This window comes from Sus scrofa, chromosome 8 (assembly GCF_054392235.1).
Source record: "Sus scrofa isolate SSC_HxYL_T2T_F1_AM1 chromosome 8, Sscrofa_HxYL_maternal_Yorkshire_Landrace_v2.0, whole genome shotgun sequence".
NCBI classification, from domain to species: Eukaryota; Metazoa; Chordata; class Mammalia; order Artiodactyla; family Suidae; genus Sus; species Sus scrofa.
The window spans coordinates 37,938,343-37,956,622 of record NC_139390.1 but is presented as its reverse complement, the minus strand read 5'-3'; the positions used below and the strand labels follow the sequence as shown (position 1 = coordinate 37,956,622).

The window sequence follows — 18,280 nt, the reverse complement described above, 5'->3', positions numbered from 1 at the left end:
CTACGAAAAAAATAGGCAAAGATACCTGTTTATATTGTAGTAGGAGAGGCAGCAGAAAAAAAAAAAAGTAATAATAGATTGCATAGTGTGTCAGAAGGTAAGAAATGCTATTGGGAGTTCCCATCGTGGCGCAGCAGAAATGAATCCGACTAGGAACCATGAGATTGTGGGTTCAATCCCTGGCCTTGCTCAGCTGGTTAAGGATCCGGCATTGCCGTGAGCTGTGGTGTGGGTTGCAGACACGGCTCGGATCCCGTGTTGCTGTGGCTCTGGCGTAGGCTGGCAGCCACAGCTCCGATTGGACGCCTAGCCTGGGAACCTCCATATGCAGTGGGTGTGGCCCTAAAAAGACAAAAGATGAAAGAAAAAAAAAAAGAAATGCTATTAAAAAAAGAAAATTTTCCTAGTGGCTCAGTGGGTTAAGGATCCAGCATTGTCATGGCTGTGCCTCAGGTCACTGCTGTGGCATGTGTTCACTCTTTGGCCCTGAATTTCTGCATGCCATGGATGTAGCCCCCCACCCAAAAAAAAAAGAAAAAAAAAAAGGAAGAATACAGCAAAGTCAGGAGTCCTAAAGTTAGGGAGTGGAGAGCAGGAAGTGATGGTAAGAGGGTCAGGTGCTCCTCAATCTGAGCAGACCTGAAGGAGTGGAGCGAGGGAAGAAGGCTGCTGCCTGGGAAAGCATGATCCCAGCAGAACAAGCTTTGGTGCGAGCAGACCTGACCCAGAAACAGGGCAGGGGCAGCGTGGCTGGGGTGAAGGGAGCACGTGCTCATTGGAGAAAAGATGAGGGGCACGGGGAGGCCAGATCGTGGAGAGTTTTATAGACTATTATGAAAAAATTGGCTGTCACGCCCAGTGACCTGGAGAGCCATTGTGGGTTTTTGAGAAAGGAACACATGATCTGACCTAAGTCTTAAGTGAATTATTCTGGCCACTGCAAATAAACCAGAGGGGGAGTTAAGGGTCGAAGCAGGAAATTAGAAGGCTGTAATAATCCAGATGAGATGTCGGTATAATCAGTATAATCCAGACAAGATGATGGAGACAGACCTTGGGAGTAACAGAAGGATGGGGAAGGGCAGTGAGATTCTGTGTGTGCACACACGTGCTGGTGTTTTTAATTGTGAAATATAACTAATATAAAGTTTACTTTATTATTATTATTATTATTATTTTTTTGGCCATGCCTACAGAAGTTGCTGGGCCAGGGATTGAACCTGTGCTATAGCAGTGACTCGAGCCAAAGCAGTGACAACCGCTGGATCCCTAACCTGCTGAGCCACCAGGGAACTCCAAAATTTAGCATTTTAACCATTTACAAGTGTACAGTCTAGTGGCACCAAGTTCATGCACATTATCATACCATCATCACCACCATCCACCTCCCAAAATTTTTGTCATCTCAATCTGAAACTCTTGGATATATCTTTAAGGAAGAGTCAGCATGATTTCCTGATGGGTTAGACTGCAGTGAGAGAGCGAGACAGAGGAGTCAAGATGACTCCAAGATTATTGGCCTGAGCCACTGGACAAATGGAGTTACTTTTGACAAGATAGAGAAGAATGGGTAGAGCAGCTTTGCAGAGGAAGAAAGAAAGGCATTCAGATTTCTTCATGTTAATTTGAAGTGTCCAGGAGACACCCAAGTGGAGGATTTGAGAATGCATTTGGATACGCGAGTCTGAAATTCATTGGAACTGGGCTAGAGGTGTCCCTCCGGGTGTCATCAGCAGATAGATTTTTTTTTTTTTGTCTTTTGTCTTTTTAGGGCCACACCCGAGGCATATGGAGGTTCCCAGGCTAGGGGTCGAATCAGAGCTATATCTACTGACCTACACCACAGCCACAGCAATGCCAGATCCGAGCTGCATCTGTGACCTACACCACAGCTCATGGCAACGCTGGATCCTTAACCCACTGACTGAAGCCAGGGATCGAACTCGTGTCCTCATGGATGCTAGTTGGGTTCATTAACCATTGAGCCACGATGGGAACTCCAGCAGATAGACAGTTTTTAAGACACAAGAAGGAATGAGATAATCAAGGGAATGAATGAGAGAAAAGAAGAGAAGAAATCAGAAGCTCTGGGTCAGCCAAGAGGTTAAGGAGGAAGACAAGCAAGCAGCCAAGGAGGAGTTCCCATCGTGGCTCAGTGGTTAATGAACCCGACTAATAACCATGAGGTTGTGGGTTTGATCCCTGGCCTCACTCAGGGTTGCCGTGAACTGTAGTGTAGGTCACAGAAGCAGCTCGGATCCTGCATTGCTGTGGCCATGGCGTAGGCCAGCAGCAACAGCTCCGATTAAACCCTTAGCCTGGGAACCTCCATATGCTGCGGGTGAAGCTCTAAAAAGACAAGACAAAATATATATATATATATATATATGACTAGCATCCATGAGGATGCATGTTTGATCCTTGGCCTTGCTCAGTGGGTTAAGGATCCGGTGTTTCTGTGAGCTGTGGTGTAGGTTACAGATGCAGCTTGGACCCGAGTTGCTGTGGCTGTGGTGTAGGCCAGCAGCTGCAGCTCAGATTCAACCCCTAGCCTGGGAACCTCCATATGCCGTGGGTCTGGCCCTAAAAAAAAAAAAAAAAAAAAAAAAAAAAAAAAAAAAAAGCAGCCAAGGAGACTGAGAAGAAGGAAAACCAGGAGGACATAAATGTCAAATGCTTCTGAAAGGTCAGGTAAGATGAAGCCTTAGAAGGGACCATCGTTTTTAGAAATGCATGGGACATTGGTGACAGTAAAAAGGGCAGTTTGGGGAAGTAATAGGGACAAAAGCTTGACTGGAATGGGTTAGAGAAAGTGGGAGGGAAGAATGGGAGACAGCAAATAAAGATGACTCATTTCTAGATTTTACTGTAAATGGGGTGCAAAGCGGATGGAAGAAATAAGATCAAGAATAGTTTTGTCTTTGTTTTATTTTGAATGGGTGTAGCAGTACATGTCTGTGCTCCTGGGAATGATCCAGTAGAGAGGGGGAAATGGTGATTTGGAGAGGGAAGGAGCATTTTAAACATTTGAGTTCGAGTACCTCTCCACGGGGCATAGGCACAGCATTTGGCCACAATTGACACCATCCGCCGGCCTGCTTCACCCCACTGTGTAACCTACATTTGACTTTGCATCTTGGTCTGCATAGAGGTATGTCTATGTGGGGCTCTGAAACAATGCTGGAGTAGGCTGGTAAGAGGGTAAATTAGACACACTCCTAACAAGGTAGAAAGAGCCCCAGGTACCGACATACCTCTTTCTGGGAAGCGTTTTCGGCATCTTGCTCATGCAGAGGCCAACAGATGAAAAGTGACAGTCAGAAGCCATGAGATCCAAACACCTAATAATACACAACATAGTGAAGATTTGGGGGACTCTATCTTCACCTGCAGAAATCAACTTTAGGATGGAAAATGGTGTTTTCTTGGTTCAGGCTAAGGCAAAAAGTTATGCAACCACGCGTGAGGGATGCAACATGGGAGCAAAGAAGAATCCTTGCCTGGGCTTGGACTAGAATTTCTTTGGCTTTTTTTTTTTTTTTTTTTTTTTTTTTTTTTTTTTTGTCTTTTCTAGGGCCACACCTGTGGCATATGGAGGTTCCCAGGCTAGGGGTCTACTCGGAGCTGTAGTTGCTGGCCTATGGCCTAGGCCAGAGCCATAGCAACTCGGGATCTGAGCTGCATCTGTGACCTACAACACAGCTCACAGCAACGCCGGATCCTTAACCCACTGAGCAAGGTCAGGGATCGAACCTGCAGCCTCACGGTTCCTAGTTGGATTCGTTAACCACTGAGCTATGACGGGAACTCCCATGGGCTAGAATTTCATCTCCAGGGTAGAAATGAGATATTTACCAATGGATCGCCAATGTGTCTGTGTTCCAAAGATTGAGTGATGGCCGTGTCTAAATCAGAGGAAGGCAAGTAACTGATGCCTGAATCTAGGGTTTGAAGGTGAGAGGAAAAGGAACCCATGTATGTTGATTATGGTGCTGGATACCTTTATTCTTATCCACCCTACTCTGCCCTGGAAGGATGACCTGTAGGGATTAAAGTGGAAGCCAGCCTCCGTGGCGGCTCTTGGTGTCCATTCTTCTCCACCTTGCCTTCTAGCCAGGAAAAGTCATCTGTAGGCCTTGGTTCAATATGCTTCCAAGCCCTGTGGCTTCTGGTTGCGTCACACCCATGGGAAGCCCTGGGAGGAAGTTGTGGTGAGGTTGCCTTGAGCTGACTGTGTCCCTCGACAGCAGATCATTGCTTTATAAAGTGGCCTCTGCTCTCCTTAACTCTCTCTCACTTTCCTGGGCCTTGGGACCTGGGGATGCTGACAGTTCCACTGATGGACCCAGGTTCCAGCACATTCTTTATAATCCCCTTACCCCTTTCTACACGTTTGTAATTAGTCCCTTGTATGTAAACTCTTATAAAATTTTTCCAATTTAAGTGCGTCGTGTTTCATATTAGAACTCTGACAGGTTCAGTAATTGGTATCGGAAGTGGCTCCAGGGGGAGTTCCCGTTGCCGCTCAGCGGTAATGAACCCGACACGTATCTATGAGGATGCATCCCTGGCCCTGCTCAGTGGGTTAAGGATCTGGCATTGCCATGAGCTGTGGTGTAGGGCGCAGACGCAGCTCAGATCCTGCATTGCTGTGGCTGTGGTGTAGCCCAGCAGCTACAGCTCTGATTAGACCCCTAGCCTGGGAACCTCCATATGCCTCAGGTGCAGCCCTAAAAAAAAAAAAAAAAAAAAAAAAAAAGTGACTCTAGAAAACAGAATCAATGTTGGATCTGGGATTTATTCGGTCGTATATTTAGAGGTCCAGGGTTAGCTCTGTTGCTGGGAGTAATGATCAATTACTCAAATTATCATGGGTGATTTTCTGGAAGGAAGAGCAAAATGTTGGCTCTATGAAGCTTCTGAAGAGTCCCAATATGAGAATCACAGCACAAACCCCCAGGAATGTGGCATAATGACTTGACCCTGTGCTGATAACTACCTTTTTATTTGAAAAGTATTTCCTTCTACTGGTAAAGACTGAAGGCTGAACCGTGGACCATGAAATATCTATGCAGTCCAAACTGCCTGTCACGAGCTGAGTGTTATCTGATTCACTGAACCAAAACAATTTGGCATGCGTAGAAGTAATCCATCATAATGTATGGTATATATAAAAGGGGGCTCCAATAGATCCAGAAGGCTCAAGAAAATTTCTTGAGCAGGTGACATAGTCCGACAGTTCCTGTTCTTTCTGTTTCTCTTTCAACTCACACCAGAGACCTCAAGAGGAATTTCCCAGCAGGCCTGATTCCTGAGCCTACATGAACAGGAAATAAATAGCCATCGTGCTACAGCCCTGTTCAGAGGCAGCCTGAAAAATAGTGTTGAAATAAAATCTCCCCTGAACCTCAAGAAGTACATCAGTTTGTTCTCTTCATTAGGGAAAGTTAGTGTGGGCATTGATCGACGTTGACTCATAGCCAATGGCAAAAGAAAAAATTGGCCTGCTAGCCAGGAACCTGGAAAGAATAAGATCGGGAGATTGGGGGAATGATCTCGGGGAGAGGAATGTGGTGGAAACTCTTGGAATTGGGACAGAATGAGAAGATGTCAGCAAAGGGCTATAAGATGACCCATCTGCTTAGTTTCATTGGTGGTGGCTCAGTGGTTCTCTGAACATTCTAACCATGTCGTATTCAGGAGCAGCTGGCTTAATAGGACAGGGGAATGGCCTGCTAAAGGCTTAAGTCCTGTGACATCTCAGAGACAGCATCTTGCCAAGTTGGGTTGGTGTTCTAGAGGATACAATAAATGTCTTAAGCCAGCAGCAGATAGGGTGTTTCCCTAACCCTAACCCTAACCCTAACCCTAACCCTAACCCAGGATGCATGAGTCTGGGACATAAGGAGTAGAGATGGGAGGGGCCCCTCTCACCATCTTTTAACCCACTGGAATGTTGTTTTTCTCTTTCCCTGTGACTTTGGTTGGTGAGTTTGGAGATTCCAGTGCTCAAGAGAAGAGTCCTTTCCTCTGTGAGTTTGGGAAGTTGAGACAGCCCTTTAACCATTTTGAGATCCCTTGCATCAGTGACTTGATAGGCACAGGAAGGGTCTCCATGTAGCTGGGATGAGTATCCTGATACCAGGAAGGAACTGGGCTCATTCTTCACCATGAGGACAAAGAGGACTTTGAAAGTCAGGGGATCCACTGGCTTCATTTCTTCATATTCATACTAGTCCTAATCAGCAGAAAATTGTAACAACTCCATTAAGACAAGACTAACTAAGAACCCAGATCCCACAGGAATGAACATTTGGTTGGTTCCGTCAGATGCAGCACCTCCTTCAGCCAAAGAGTTGGCAGAGGCAAGGGGCAAAGAGGAATAGATGGCGACAAAGGGCATTTTTGACCAATGTAGGACTCAGGACAGCCATAGAGGTGGGAATTGTAGCAGCTCTGTTCTCAGTTACCCTTCTCCTCCTTTCCTTCTCTACCTTACTTAAGAATCCTGGAGTTCCCCTTGTGGCTCAGCGGGTTAAGAACCCAACATAGTATCCATGAGGATGTGGGTTTTATCCTTGGCCTCGCTCAGTGGATTAAGGATCCTGTGTTGCTGCAGCCTTGGCATAGGTTGCAACTGCAGCTTTGATCTGATCCCTGGCCTAGGAACTCCATAAGCCATGGGGCAGCCCCCCAAAAAACAAGGCAAATGATCTAACCTTCCCCCCCTCCCCCAAGCAAGCAAAGTCTTTATTCCAGGAAAGCAAACAGCTCCCAGGACAGCTGGGAGGGGGAAGACGAGACCCCGCTCTCTGTTGTCCTATAGGGGTTTTTACCCTTAAAAATGGGGGTGGTTACCAACATGGGGTCCAGAAGGCTGTGGTTTTCTCTCATTGGCCTTGCTCAGTTACCTATATCAGTCCTTGTCCAATGGGAGTCTTAGGGGTGGAAATGTCCTGTGAGTCTCATGGTTTCTTTGCCCTTATCTTCCCATAGATTGGGTCACAGGGGGTTAGAGATTATTGTCCATCTGGGCATAGGTACCCTTCCTACAGTAAACAAGGCCTGTGGGCAAATGATCTAACTGAAAGACTAATTTTGACAATAAAAGTGTAAGCATGACCCAAAGTTACTAGCCAGGTAATACTTTCTTTAAATACCTTATGTTTGGACCTAGTCCATAGAAAATTTGAGAGTCAAAAAAGTTTTAATGCATAAAATATTAAAATGAAATAAATATTAAAGCATAATATAATACATTATATAAGATATAAATATATTACACATTTTAATATATTTATATTATTTTATGTACATATAAATTATATATTAAAATATGTATAGTTTTTGGAGCAGAGAAATGTATATGGCAGGGCCATGCAAGGAGACGTGTGGTTCATGCTTCCCCAAACCCTGAGCTCCCCAAATGATTTTTGTAAAGCATTTTTTAAAATAATTCAATGAATTTTATTATACTTATAATCAAATATTTTTGAAGAAATATGATGGATCTAACCCAAAAGCCCTGCTAACCGATTCCTAGGAGAACCCTCTTTTTGGAATCATATTCTTTTGCACATTGATTTGCTGATATTCACTCTGATCAACATGGCGTAGACAATAATGGTCATTTATCATTTACAGAGTGAGGAAATGCTTGAAACCAGACCTGGGGACAAGAGCCTGAGAAGGGAAACCACAGTGGCCAGGGTGCCAGTGACTTGTTTTTGTGTTACTGACAATTTATCCTCTTCTACTAGTGAACAAGGGCAGGTCAAGGCTTTGCCTGTGCTTTGTAACCCTTTCTATCGCCCCTGCCCTCGGATTTCCTGCTTTGGAATAGCATCTCCAGCCTCATCTCTCCAAGAGCATGGATTAAGGCTTTCTAACAGTTGAGAATGATCTGCTTTTCAGATAACACCATCCAGTCGATTTTCTGCTGCTGCTGCTGCTGTTCCGTTCAGAAGCGGTAAGTCTTCTTCCGAGGGCAATTTCTTAGAAATGCCTTTACTCAGTGTCTTGTCTGTTGAGTCTCCACATCTTTGTATCTGTTGTTTTCTCCACTTGGGAAACCCTTCTCCCAGTCTCTCCCTGTTGAATGCCCATTCGTAGAAAGCCAGTTATAGGTCCAACATCAGGTCGGTGATTCTTCTTTGATCCTGTTGAGTTTAATTGCTCCTTCCATTGTGTTCCCAGAGCAGGCAGCGTGGTTCTCTATTTAATGTTGATTTCATATATGCTGTTTATATGTCTGTGTTTCACGCTGTAATTTTTACCCCTTGAGGGCAAGAATTCTGTGTTATTTATTTGAGTATCTCTCCCGAACTATCCGTGTGGATTACACTTTGGTGCTCAGCAAATGCTGTGTGAGGCTAAAATCCAAGGCACCATGACCATGGTAACAGCCAGCCCTGGATGGGACTGTCCTATATGTCAGATTGGGATAAGAAGCTTGTGGGTTTTTTTTTTTATTATTGCAATTAACTCTCAAAACCACCTTTTTTCTTTTTTTTCTTTTTAAACAATACTCATTATACAGATGAGGAAATTGAGGCTTAGAGAGGTTACATCACTTACCCAAGGGCACCTTATGAAGTGGTAGATCTTAGGATTCAAACTCCTATCCAGGTACTAACTAGGCCTGACCCTGCTTAGCTTCCAAGATCAGGCAAGATTGGGCACATTCAGGGTGGTACAGCCAGAGACGGGTTCTTAATCACATACCATGTATACTTACAACAACAGCTGCCATCGAATGAGGTGATGCATGTAAAACGATAAACATTGTGCCCGACAGAGTAAGGTCATCATGATTATGATTATAATTGTATGCTCCTAACATGCTCCAGACTCTATACTGGGCATGTGACATGTTTCGTTTCGTTTCGTTTTTAATTTTATTTTGACATACTTTTTTTTTTTTTGTCTTTTGTCTTTTTAGGGCCGCACCTTCAGCATATGGAGGTTCTCAGGCTAGGGGTCAATTCGGACCTACATCACAGCTCACGGCAACACAGGATCCTTAACCCACTGAGTGAGGCCAGGGATCGAACCCGCAACCTCATGGTTCCTAGTAGGATTCATTTCCCCTGCACCACATGGGAACTCCAGTTTTTAAAAAAATTTTATTTGATTAACAACTCTATGTGCTCTTAGCATCTCCAGTTCCCAGATAAGAAAAATGAAGTTCTGAGAGGCAGTACCTTGTCTGAGGAATTGGAGTTGAGACCTCTTTTGGATAAAAAAGCAGTAGAAAGGAGCAATTTCTATGAGGTTGTGATAATCTAAGGGGTTGATAGATAACTTGAGTACAAATAATCATTTGTAACATGATTATTTTTCAATGTCAGACAAGTACGGACACAAATAAGCCTAAGCAGTGATGAAGAACTTTCAGAAAAATACACGCAGCGTCGCAGACCGTGGTTCAGTGAACTGCCAATTAAGAAGCATGTGAGTATCATTTTGATGGGAAAAGGGGTAGAAGAAGGTGGCACTCTTAGGGTCTGTGCTTCACGGGGTGCTGTTTGCTGCCATGCACAGAGCCTAGTATCATGTTTGGCACATAATAAGTTCTCTATAAACATTTAGTGAATCAATGTCCTAGAGGAAAGTGAAAGAAAAAAAAAAAAAGACCAATTAAAATAGCCACTCTGCCATATTTTGGCAGAACTTGAAATTGGGAAGAAATGTATTCTGGCTATTGTCCTAATTTTCAGTTCAGCATTGGAGAAGCAGTTTTCTTCGGAAGTGTGATAAACCCAAACACAGGCTTACAGCACATGAAAGGAGGAAGCTGTTTTTCTTTTTCCGAGAGAGAAAAATTTTTCAAGTGAAACTATTAAAAAGTAGAATTTTCAGAATTGTGACATGAGAAAAATTCAGGGCACTACTGGCAAGAGAATTTGTGATCCTGAGAATTTATAAAATGATAGTGTGTTGCTGAATCTGAATGTTTTACGGTGAGTCATTTCCTAAGTTTATCCCACCCTGGCTTCTGCTTTGGTGCAGGTGGCTCAAGGTGAGGCAGGCAGCAGGCAAATATGCTCTATCGCCTACACTTTCATTTTTTAGAGGGTTGTTATTGTTGTTGTTTGCTTTTTAGGGCTGCATCCATGGCAAATGGAAGTTCTCAGGCTAGGGGTTGAATCAGAGCTGTGTCTGTGACCTACACCACAGCTCACGGAAATGCCGGATCCTAAACCCACTGAGCGAGGCCAGGGACTGAACCCACAACCTCATGGATCCTAGTCAGGTTCATTACTGCTGAGTCACGACGGGACCTCCCCTATACTTTCTTTTTTATTTTTATTTTTTTCTTTTTGGCTGCACCTGTGACTCATGGATACCCCCAGGGACAGGGATTGAACTTGTGCCACAGCAGCAACCCCGGCTTCTGCAGTAGCAACACCAGACCCTCAACCCTCTGTGCCACAAGGGAACTCCTCTACACATTTTTAGTCCAGATTACTAAGACAATAGTACAACCACTCACTCCTTAGTTTTTACAGTCCAACAGGGGCCGTGTGCAACCATCAAAACGCAAGCCGCTTCCTCCCCTTCCACCCTCTGAGTTTGTGGAAGAGAAGATCAAAGTCAAGGCATTATATGATTTCCTGCCCCGAGAGCCCTATGACTTAGCATTGAAGAGAGCTGAAGAGTACCTGATATTGGAGAAGTATAATCCTCATTGGTGGAAGGCAAGAGACCGTTTAGGGTAAGACTGATGGCTTGATCTTTACCAAGTCTCTCCTCTTTTAGTCTCTAAAGACTTCTGAAGCATAGACTCTGTTTAGTGGCTCATTTTCTCCAAGTTTATAACTTCCTAGTAAATGAAATGGAACTGCTCCCCACACCTCCCCATCTGTATGAGAACACTGCAGCCCATGGTTTCAGGTAGACTCTCAGAACTAGATACACATGGCTTTATATCCCCATGCTGCTGCATACTGTTGTGTGTCCTTGGGCAAGTCGCTAACCCTCTCTGAGCTCCCTCCCTTCCTCTTTCTTTCTTTCCTTTCTTTCTTTCTTTCTTTCTTTCTTTCTTTCTTTTTTCTTCCTTCCTTCCTTCCTTATTTCTCTCTTTCTTTTTCTTTCTTTCTTTCTTTCTTTCTTTCTTTCTTTCTTTCTTTCTTTTCTTTCTCTCTTTCATTTCCCACTCTCCCTCTCTTCCTCTTTCTCTCCTACCTTCTTCTTTCCTCTGTCTCGTTCTTTCTAAACTCAAGTAAAATTGACATATAACATTGCATTAGTTTCAAGTGTATAACAATGAATCAATACTTATAAAGAATGAAATAATCACAAGTCTAGTTAACATGTGTCCTCATATATAGGTACAAATTTTTTCTTCTCGTGGTGAGAACTTTTAAGATTTACTCTCAGCAACTTTCAAACATGTAATACGGTACTGCTGAACTCTAGTCACCATGCTGTAGATTATGGCAAGACATTTATTTTGTAACTGGAAGTTCATACCTTTTAATCTAGTTCGTCCATTTCACCCCCATCCCCTGCCTCTGGCAACCACCAATCTGTTCTTTCTATCCATGAGCTTTTTTTTTTTTTTTTTTTTTTTTGTCTTTTTTGTCTTTTGTTGTTGTTGTTGTTGTTGCTATTTCTTGGGCCGCTCCCACGGCACATGGAGGTTCCCAGGCTAGGGGTCGAATTGGAGCTGTAGCCACCAGCCTATACCAGAGCCACAGCAAGGCGGGATCCGAGCCGCGTCTGCAACCTACACTACAGCTCACGGCAACGCCGGATCGTTAACCCACTGAGCAAGGGCAGGGACCAAACCCGCAACCTCATGGTTCCTAGTCGGATTCGTTAACCACTGCGCCACGACAGGAACTCCCAAGCTTTTTTTTTTTTTAAACTGCAATTTTTCTTTTCTTTTCTTTTTTTTTTTATTTAAGATTTTACATATAAATGAGACCACGTGGGATTTGTCTTTCTCTGTCTGACTTATGTCATTTAGCATAATGCCCTCAAGGTCCCTCTATGTTTTCACAGTGACAAGATTTCATTCTTTTTATGGCTGAAATATATTCCAATGTAGAGATACATACCACATTTTCTTTATCCACTCATCTATCAGTGGACACAGGTTATTACCATATCTTGGTTATTATAAATAATGCTTCAGTGAACATGGAGATGCATGTATCTTTTTGAGTTTGTGTTTTCATATTCATCAGATAAATACCCAGAAGTGGAATTGCTGGATCATTTGGTAGTTCTATTTTTTTTTTTTTTATTATTTGTCTTTTATCCTTTTTAGGGCTGCACCAGAGTCACATGGAGGTTCCCGGGCTGGGGGTCCAATTGGAACTGTAGCTGCTGGCCTGTGCCATAGCCACAGCAATGCAAAATCTGAGCTGCGTCTGCGACCTACGCCACAGCCACAGCAACGCCAGATCCAAGCCGAATCTGTGACCTACACCACAGTTCCCGGCAATGCCAGATCCTTAACCCACCAAGTGAGGCCGGGGATTGAACCACAACTTCATGGTTCCTAGTCGGATTCGTTTCCACTGTCCCGTGATGGGAACTCCTGGGAGTTCTATTTTTAAAGAGTTTTTGTTTATCTGTAAAATGGAAATAATTCCTACCATACAGATTCTTATTCTGATTTATGCTTTCTTCAGGAATTTGATTTTTTTTTTTCCTGTTAAGCTCTAAGATTGAAACAGAACTGTATCTTGTATCTTACTCATTTCCATATTTCTACAATGACTAGTTTTGGAAGCAAACGTTACGACAGTTGCTGAATTAAATTGGGAAGAAAAAAGACTCTGGAATGGGATACAAAGAGACTTGATCTTGTCAGTTGCAATTGATCATTAATATCAGACTGGAGTCCTGGGTGGAGAAGAATTCTGAGGAATATCTGTGCTTTCTTGGGAGAAAGATCTGGTATTGGTTTCTGATCCCTGGCAATATTTGGAGATTCTAAATATCTAAGCATGAGAAGTACATACATAGCTCTTTCCTTCTCTTTTCCTGATAATTTAGCATTTCACCAGTTTTTGGTTGAGATGCAGCATGTGGAGACTGGTAAGAAAAGAGGTGTCAGTAGGTTCAGGACTGTGTAAGTAGCTACTCCTGCAGGTGGCCTATTGCCATGACTCAGGTTTAAGGAAAATACAATTTTTAACTTCAAAGTTCATAAATGAAAATAGCCTTTTATAATATTCAAACATGATAAGTCATATCAAAATTTTGCTTTGCCACATCTCCAAACCCAGATTTTATTTTATTTTTGGTTAATTTGTACTGTTCATTGCTAATATAAATATAGGCTTGCAAATTTTTTGATCTAAAAAATACAGTTTAGGAGTTTCTGTTGTGGCTCAGTGGAAACGAATCTGACTAGTATCCACGAGGATACAGGTTTGATCTCTGGCCTTGCTCAGTGCGTTAAGGATCCAGTGTTGCCGAGAGCTATGGTGTAGGTCGCAGGTGCAATTTGGATCCTGTGTTGCTGTGGCTGTGGTGTAGCCTGGCAGCTGCAGCTCTGATTCAACTTCTAGCCTGAAAACTTCCATATGCCACAGGTTTGGCCCTAAAAAGCAAAAAATAAATAAATAAATATAAAAATACATTTTATGTCACAATCCAACAGACACACACACACATGTAAAATGTATACCTATATGTAAGTGAAACAAAGGTTTAACCAATAAAGTCTATCCTGAGTCAAAGCCAGTCTTTTTTTCTCAAAAGGGAGCACCATTACTCATTTAGTGAGTACCCCTCCAAATAATTTTTTTTTTTTTTTGGTCTTTTTGCCTTTTCTAGGGCTGCTTCCACAGCATATGGAGATTCCCAGGCTAGGGGTCGAGTTGGAGCTGTAGCTTCTAGCCTACGCCAGAGCCACAGCAACGCAGGATCCGAGCCATGTCTGCAACCTACACCACAGCTCACGGTAATGCCGGATCCCTAACCCACTGAGCAAGGCCAGGGATCGAACCTGCAACCTCATCATTCCTAGTCGGATTTGTTAACCACTGCGCCACAACAGGAACTCCTCCAAATAAATTTCAATGCACTTTCATGCACATACTGATATACCTGGTATTCTCTGAAGATTTAATTTACATAAATCTTACCATACTTTATGCACTGCTCCGCCGCTTGCTTATATTCCTCAGTAACATATCTTGAAGATCTCTTCATAATTTCAAATTTCAGATTTCATTGGTGAAGGTATAGGAGAAGAGATACCCCTCCCCTGCCAATGAGTATGTAAATTGGTATATTTCCCTTCAATAGCGATTTGCTGTATCTCTTGAAGGATGCACATATTCAGCGACCCAGCAATTTTCCTGCTTAGTATCTATCTTAGAAATACTCTTACTTGTATTTTGTATATAGGTATACACTTACATATAGGTGTACATATTATATACATGTGTGTTTGTTGTATTGTGATATAAAATGTATTTTTTATATATATTTATTTATTTTTTGCTTTTGGGGGCTGCCCCTGCGGCATATGGAAGGCATGTTTAAGTACGTACAGCATTGCTATAATAGGGATGTGGCTAAACTAGAATATATATTCCATGGAATACTTTGTAGCAATTAAAAAGAATTAAGTCAGGCGTTCCCTCCGTGGCTCAGCGGTAATGAACCCAACTAGTGTCCATAAAGATGTGGGTTTGATCCCTGGCCTCGCTCAGTGGGTTAAGGATCCAGCGTTGTTGTGAGCTGTGGTATAGGTTGCAGACACAGCTCGGATCCCACATTGCTGTGGCTGTGGTATAGGCTGGCAGCTGCAGCTCCAGTTCGACCCCTAGCCTGGGAACTTCTGTATGTCACAGGTATGGCCCTAAAAGCAAAATAAATAATACAATTTTTTTTAAAAAAAGAATTAAGGAGTTCCCATCGTGGCACAGTGGTTAACGAATCCGACTAGGAACCATGAGGTTGCGGGTTCGGTCCCTGCCCTTGCTCAGTGGGTTAACGATCTGGTGTTGCCATGAGCTGTGGTGTAGGTTGCAGACGCGGCTGAGATCCAGCGTTGCTGTGGCTCTGGCATAGGCCAGTGGCTGCAGCTCCAATTCAACCCCTAGCCTGGATATGGAATCTCCATATGCCGGGGGAGTGGCCCAAGAAATAGCAAAATAAATAAATAAATAAATAAATAAAAAGAATTAAGTCAGTATCTTTGTAATTGTGTGTTTTCAATCTAGTCACTATGATGTCCCAGCGATCATGTAACTGCCCCCTTTACTCTTTGCAAAGATTTTCATGTCAATAAATATCTTAAAGAGTTCCCTAGTGGCCTAGTGGTTAGGGAACCGGAGTTGACACTGCTGTGGCTTGGATTGCTGCTATGCTGTGAGTGCAGTCTCTGGCCCAGGAACTTCTACATTCTGTGGACATGGCCAAAAATATTAAATTATATTAGTAAGACAGAAACAATATTTATCATGCAGGGATTTTCATTGAATGTTGAAACAAAAAAAAACCTTTTTTCTTCTTTCAACCTTTTTTTTGGCTGTGCCCAAGTCACACAGAAGTTCCTTCCCAGGGCAGGGATAGTACCTGAGCCACAGCAGTGACAATGCCAGATCCTTAACCACTAGGCCACCAGGGAGCTCCCTCAACAATTTAAATAGCCAAATGAATTTGATTTTCCTCTACATCCTTGAGGTTTTTGAAAGGGTTGTTTCCACAAGAATTTCACAAATCTGCCAAGCATTTTGACTTTTGCTTTGTCTTTTGTTTTAGGAATGAAGGCTTAATTCCAAGCAACTATGTGACTGAAAACAAACCAACCAATTTAGAAATATATGAGTAAGTGTTCTCTGAAATAGGTTCAATTGTAATCTGTAAAATCAGGTATGTTTGGGCAGCTTATAAGTATAGATATTGTTTTGGTCTGTAAAAGGAAAATAAAGTAACACATTTGGCAGCTTTAGCTTAAGAAATCTTTGATCCTTATAATGGTTGATTCAGAAACTTCTTTTTCTTAAAATGATTTTTGTTTTGTTTTGTATGGCCACTTTAAAAAATTCTTAAAAGTGACAGCATGAAACCAAACACTCATCTCGCACTTGTTTTACTTCATGTTCCAAATGGAAAGTTATTATTTTTAAAATGACAATTGTTCTATGAGTAGTAAATTGGACTTACTAGATAGACACATTACTATATTTTGACTTTTTTTTTGGTCTTTTGTCCTTTTTCTAGGGCCGCACCCACGGCATATGGAGGTTCCCAGGCTAGGGGTCCAATTGGAGCTGTAGCCTCCGGCCTACACCACAGCCACAGCAACTCGGGATCTGAGCCACATCTGCAACCTACACCAGAGGTCATGGCAACGCCGGATCCTTAACCCACTGAGCAAGGCCAGGGTTCGAACCTGCAACCTCATAATTCCTAGTCAGATTCGTTAACCACTGAGCCATGATAGGAATGCCAATAAATTTTTTTTAAAAGAAAATAAAAATCAACTGCAAGGTTGCCCCAAAAAAAAAGAAAAAAAAATGAAGTCACTTACTAAGAGAAGCAGCTTTACTTTCTTATATAGAATAGGGCTTCTAGGTCTAAAACTCAAGACCACAATTCTGTGACTTATTGATCAGAAATCCAAGACTGGAACATGAGATTCGAGGCTTACATATTATATAAGATAGTTGTACTTAACCATGGTTGGACATACTGGATTTTTCTCTTTTTTGTTTTTCTTTTTTTTCTTTTTTGTCTTTTCAGGGCTGCACCCACAGCACAGGGGAGTTCCCAGGCTAGGGGTCTAATTGGAGCTGTCGCAACAACAGCAATGAGGGATCTGAGCTGTGTTGTGACCTATACCATAGCTCACTGCAACGCTGGATCCTTAGCACATTGAGCAGCGAGATCATGGATTGAACCTGTGTCCTCTTGGACTAGTGGAGTTCACTACCACTGAGCCATAATGGGAACTCCCTCATACTTGAATTTTTTTTTTTTAATATGTTAGTAAAAGTCCTACCCCAATCCTGTGTTACATCATTCCGTATCAGTTTTATTATCAGTGTTGTTTCTGTAAAGAGTCACAGTCTTAACCTGTTTCAAAAAACAAAACAAAAAGGTTTTCTAACTTTTACTATCTGATTCAAACAGATGAAATTCTGAAATATCATGTCTCAACCTCCTCAAAGTTGCTTTCATCCTATCTTTTCCTGCCTCAGATATATTATTGTAATGCAGATGGAATTCTGCTTTATTTTAAAGGATCTCACGCATCACGAACTTCCAACTGGGTCTTTTGATACTACTTTAAAGTCATTCTAAGTATGATTTCCACATGGATGGATTTTTTAACTTCCATTTAAACAGAAGTAATATATTTACTTATTTATTACTATGATAAGTAAGTATAAAGCAACAAAATGAATACCACCATGAGAGCAGGTGAAAAACTTACTTAGAAAAAAACTCAATTTAGGTTAACTTTCCCCTCGTTCCGGATCATTTTGCAGTCTTGGCTTTTCATAGCTTCAGTGTATTTCTGTGAACCATAATCGTTCTCCTTTTAGCACCCGGATTTCACCATTTAGCCAGTGTGTGTGGCTAAATGATGGTGGGGGGGAGGTTATTTTGACTGGTTCCCTGTAACTCTGCCTGCCTCATTTATTCTGAAAGAATTTCTTCTTTCTATAACAAGAGGTCTCAGACTCATCTTGAAATCCCTTCCTGCAATATGAATATTCATTAAGAAGTACCGAGTGACAGTCACAGTTTAATATCCTAGTTACTCTTGTTCCCACCAGCGATCCATAGTTACATTACTCTGTCTTGAATCCACTGTCATCATCCCCTATCCTCTGTGGTTCATCTCTTTAAAAGCCCACCTTCAATTTGAAGGCGTTAGTCTTTTTCAAACCTGGCCATTTTAATTCAATGGCTGCTTTCGACTGAGGATGGTTAGGGGAAGTCCACATGATAAGACAGCTTCCGTCCTCAAAGTCAAGTATGAGTTTCATTTAGCCACCATCTGGCCCACCCACTTGACTCAATGCATGGTGAAATTTGCACCCTTCCTTCTGGCTGTCCACAAAAATAGTATTTCTGGTAATATTAGGTTAACTCCTTTTTAAAATCTTGTTTTGAAATGAAAGCGTTTCCATTTTTCTTTCTTTCTCCTTTGTTCTTCTGTTTCCACTCCCTTTCCCATATGTTTGCTTACCGATTAGGTATTCTACCAAACCATATGTTTAAATTGCAGTGTTATTTAATTATGATTCCTGTGTGGAGCTATGGTTTTTTTTCCATTTCTTTTTTGAATGGCTGC

The 18,280-nt window shown here is 42.3% G+C and overlaps 1 protein-coding gene across 2 annotated transcripts in view; it reads left to right on the top strand.

The window, feature by feature from the left end:
* The window catches only part of TXK (TXK tyrosine kinase), a 67,987-nt gene that overhangs the window by 13,288 nt on the left and 36,419 nt on the right, over positions 1 to 18,280 (top strand). Inside the window, exons 2-6 of one of the 2 annotated variants that reach the window (XM_084972023.1) lie at positions 6,304 to 6,438; positions 7,915 to 7,969; positions 9,351 to 9,453; positions 10,512 to 10,717; positions 15,736 to 15,801. In XM_084972023.1, the coding sequence (XP_084828149.1) occupies positions 6,387 to 6,438; positions 7,915 to 7,969; positions 9,351 to 9,453; positions 10,512 to 10,717; positions 15,736 to 15,801 (482 nt within the window). In that variant the 5' untranslated portion in view covers positions 6,304 to 6,386. The remainder of the gene's footprint in view (positions 1 to 6,303; positions 6,439 to 7,914; positions 7,970 to 9,350; positions 9,454 to 10,511; positions 10,718 to 15,735; positions 15,802 to 18,280) is intronic. The other variant, XM_013978653.3, reaches the window with a different exon arrangement.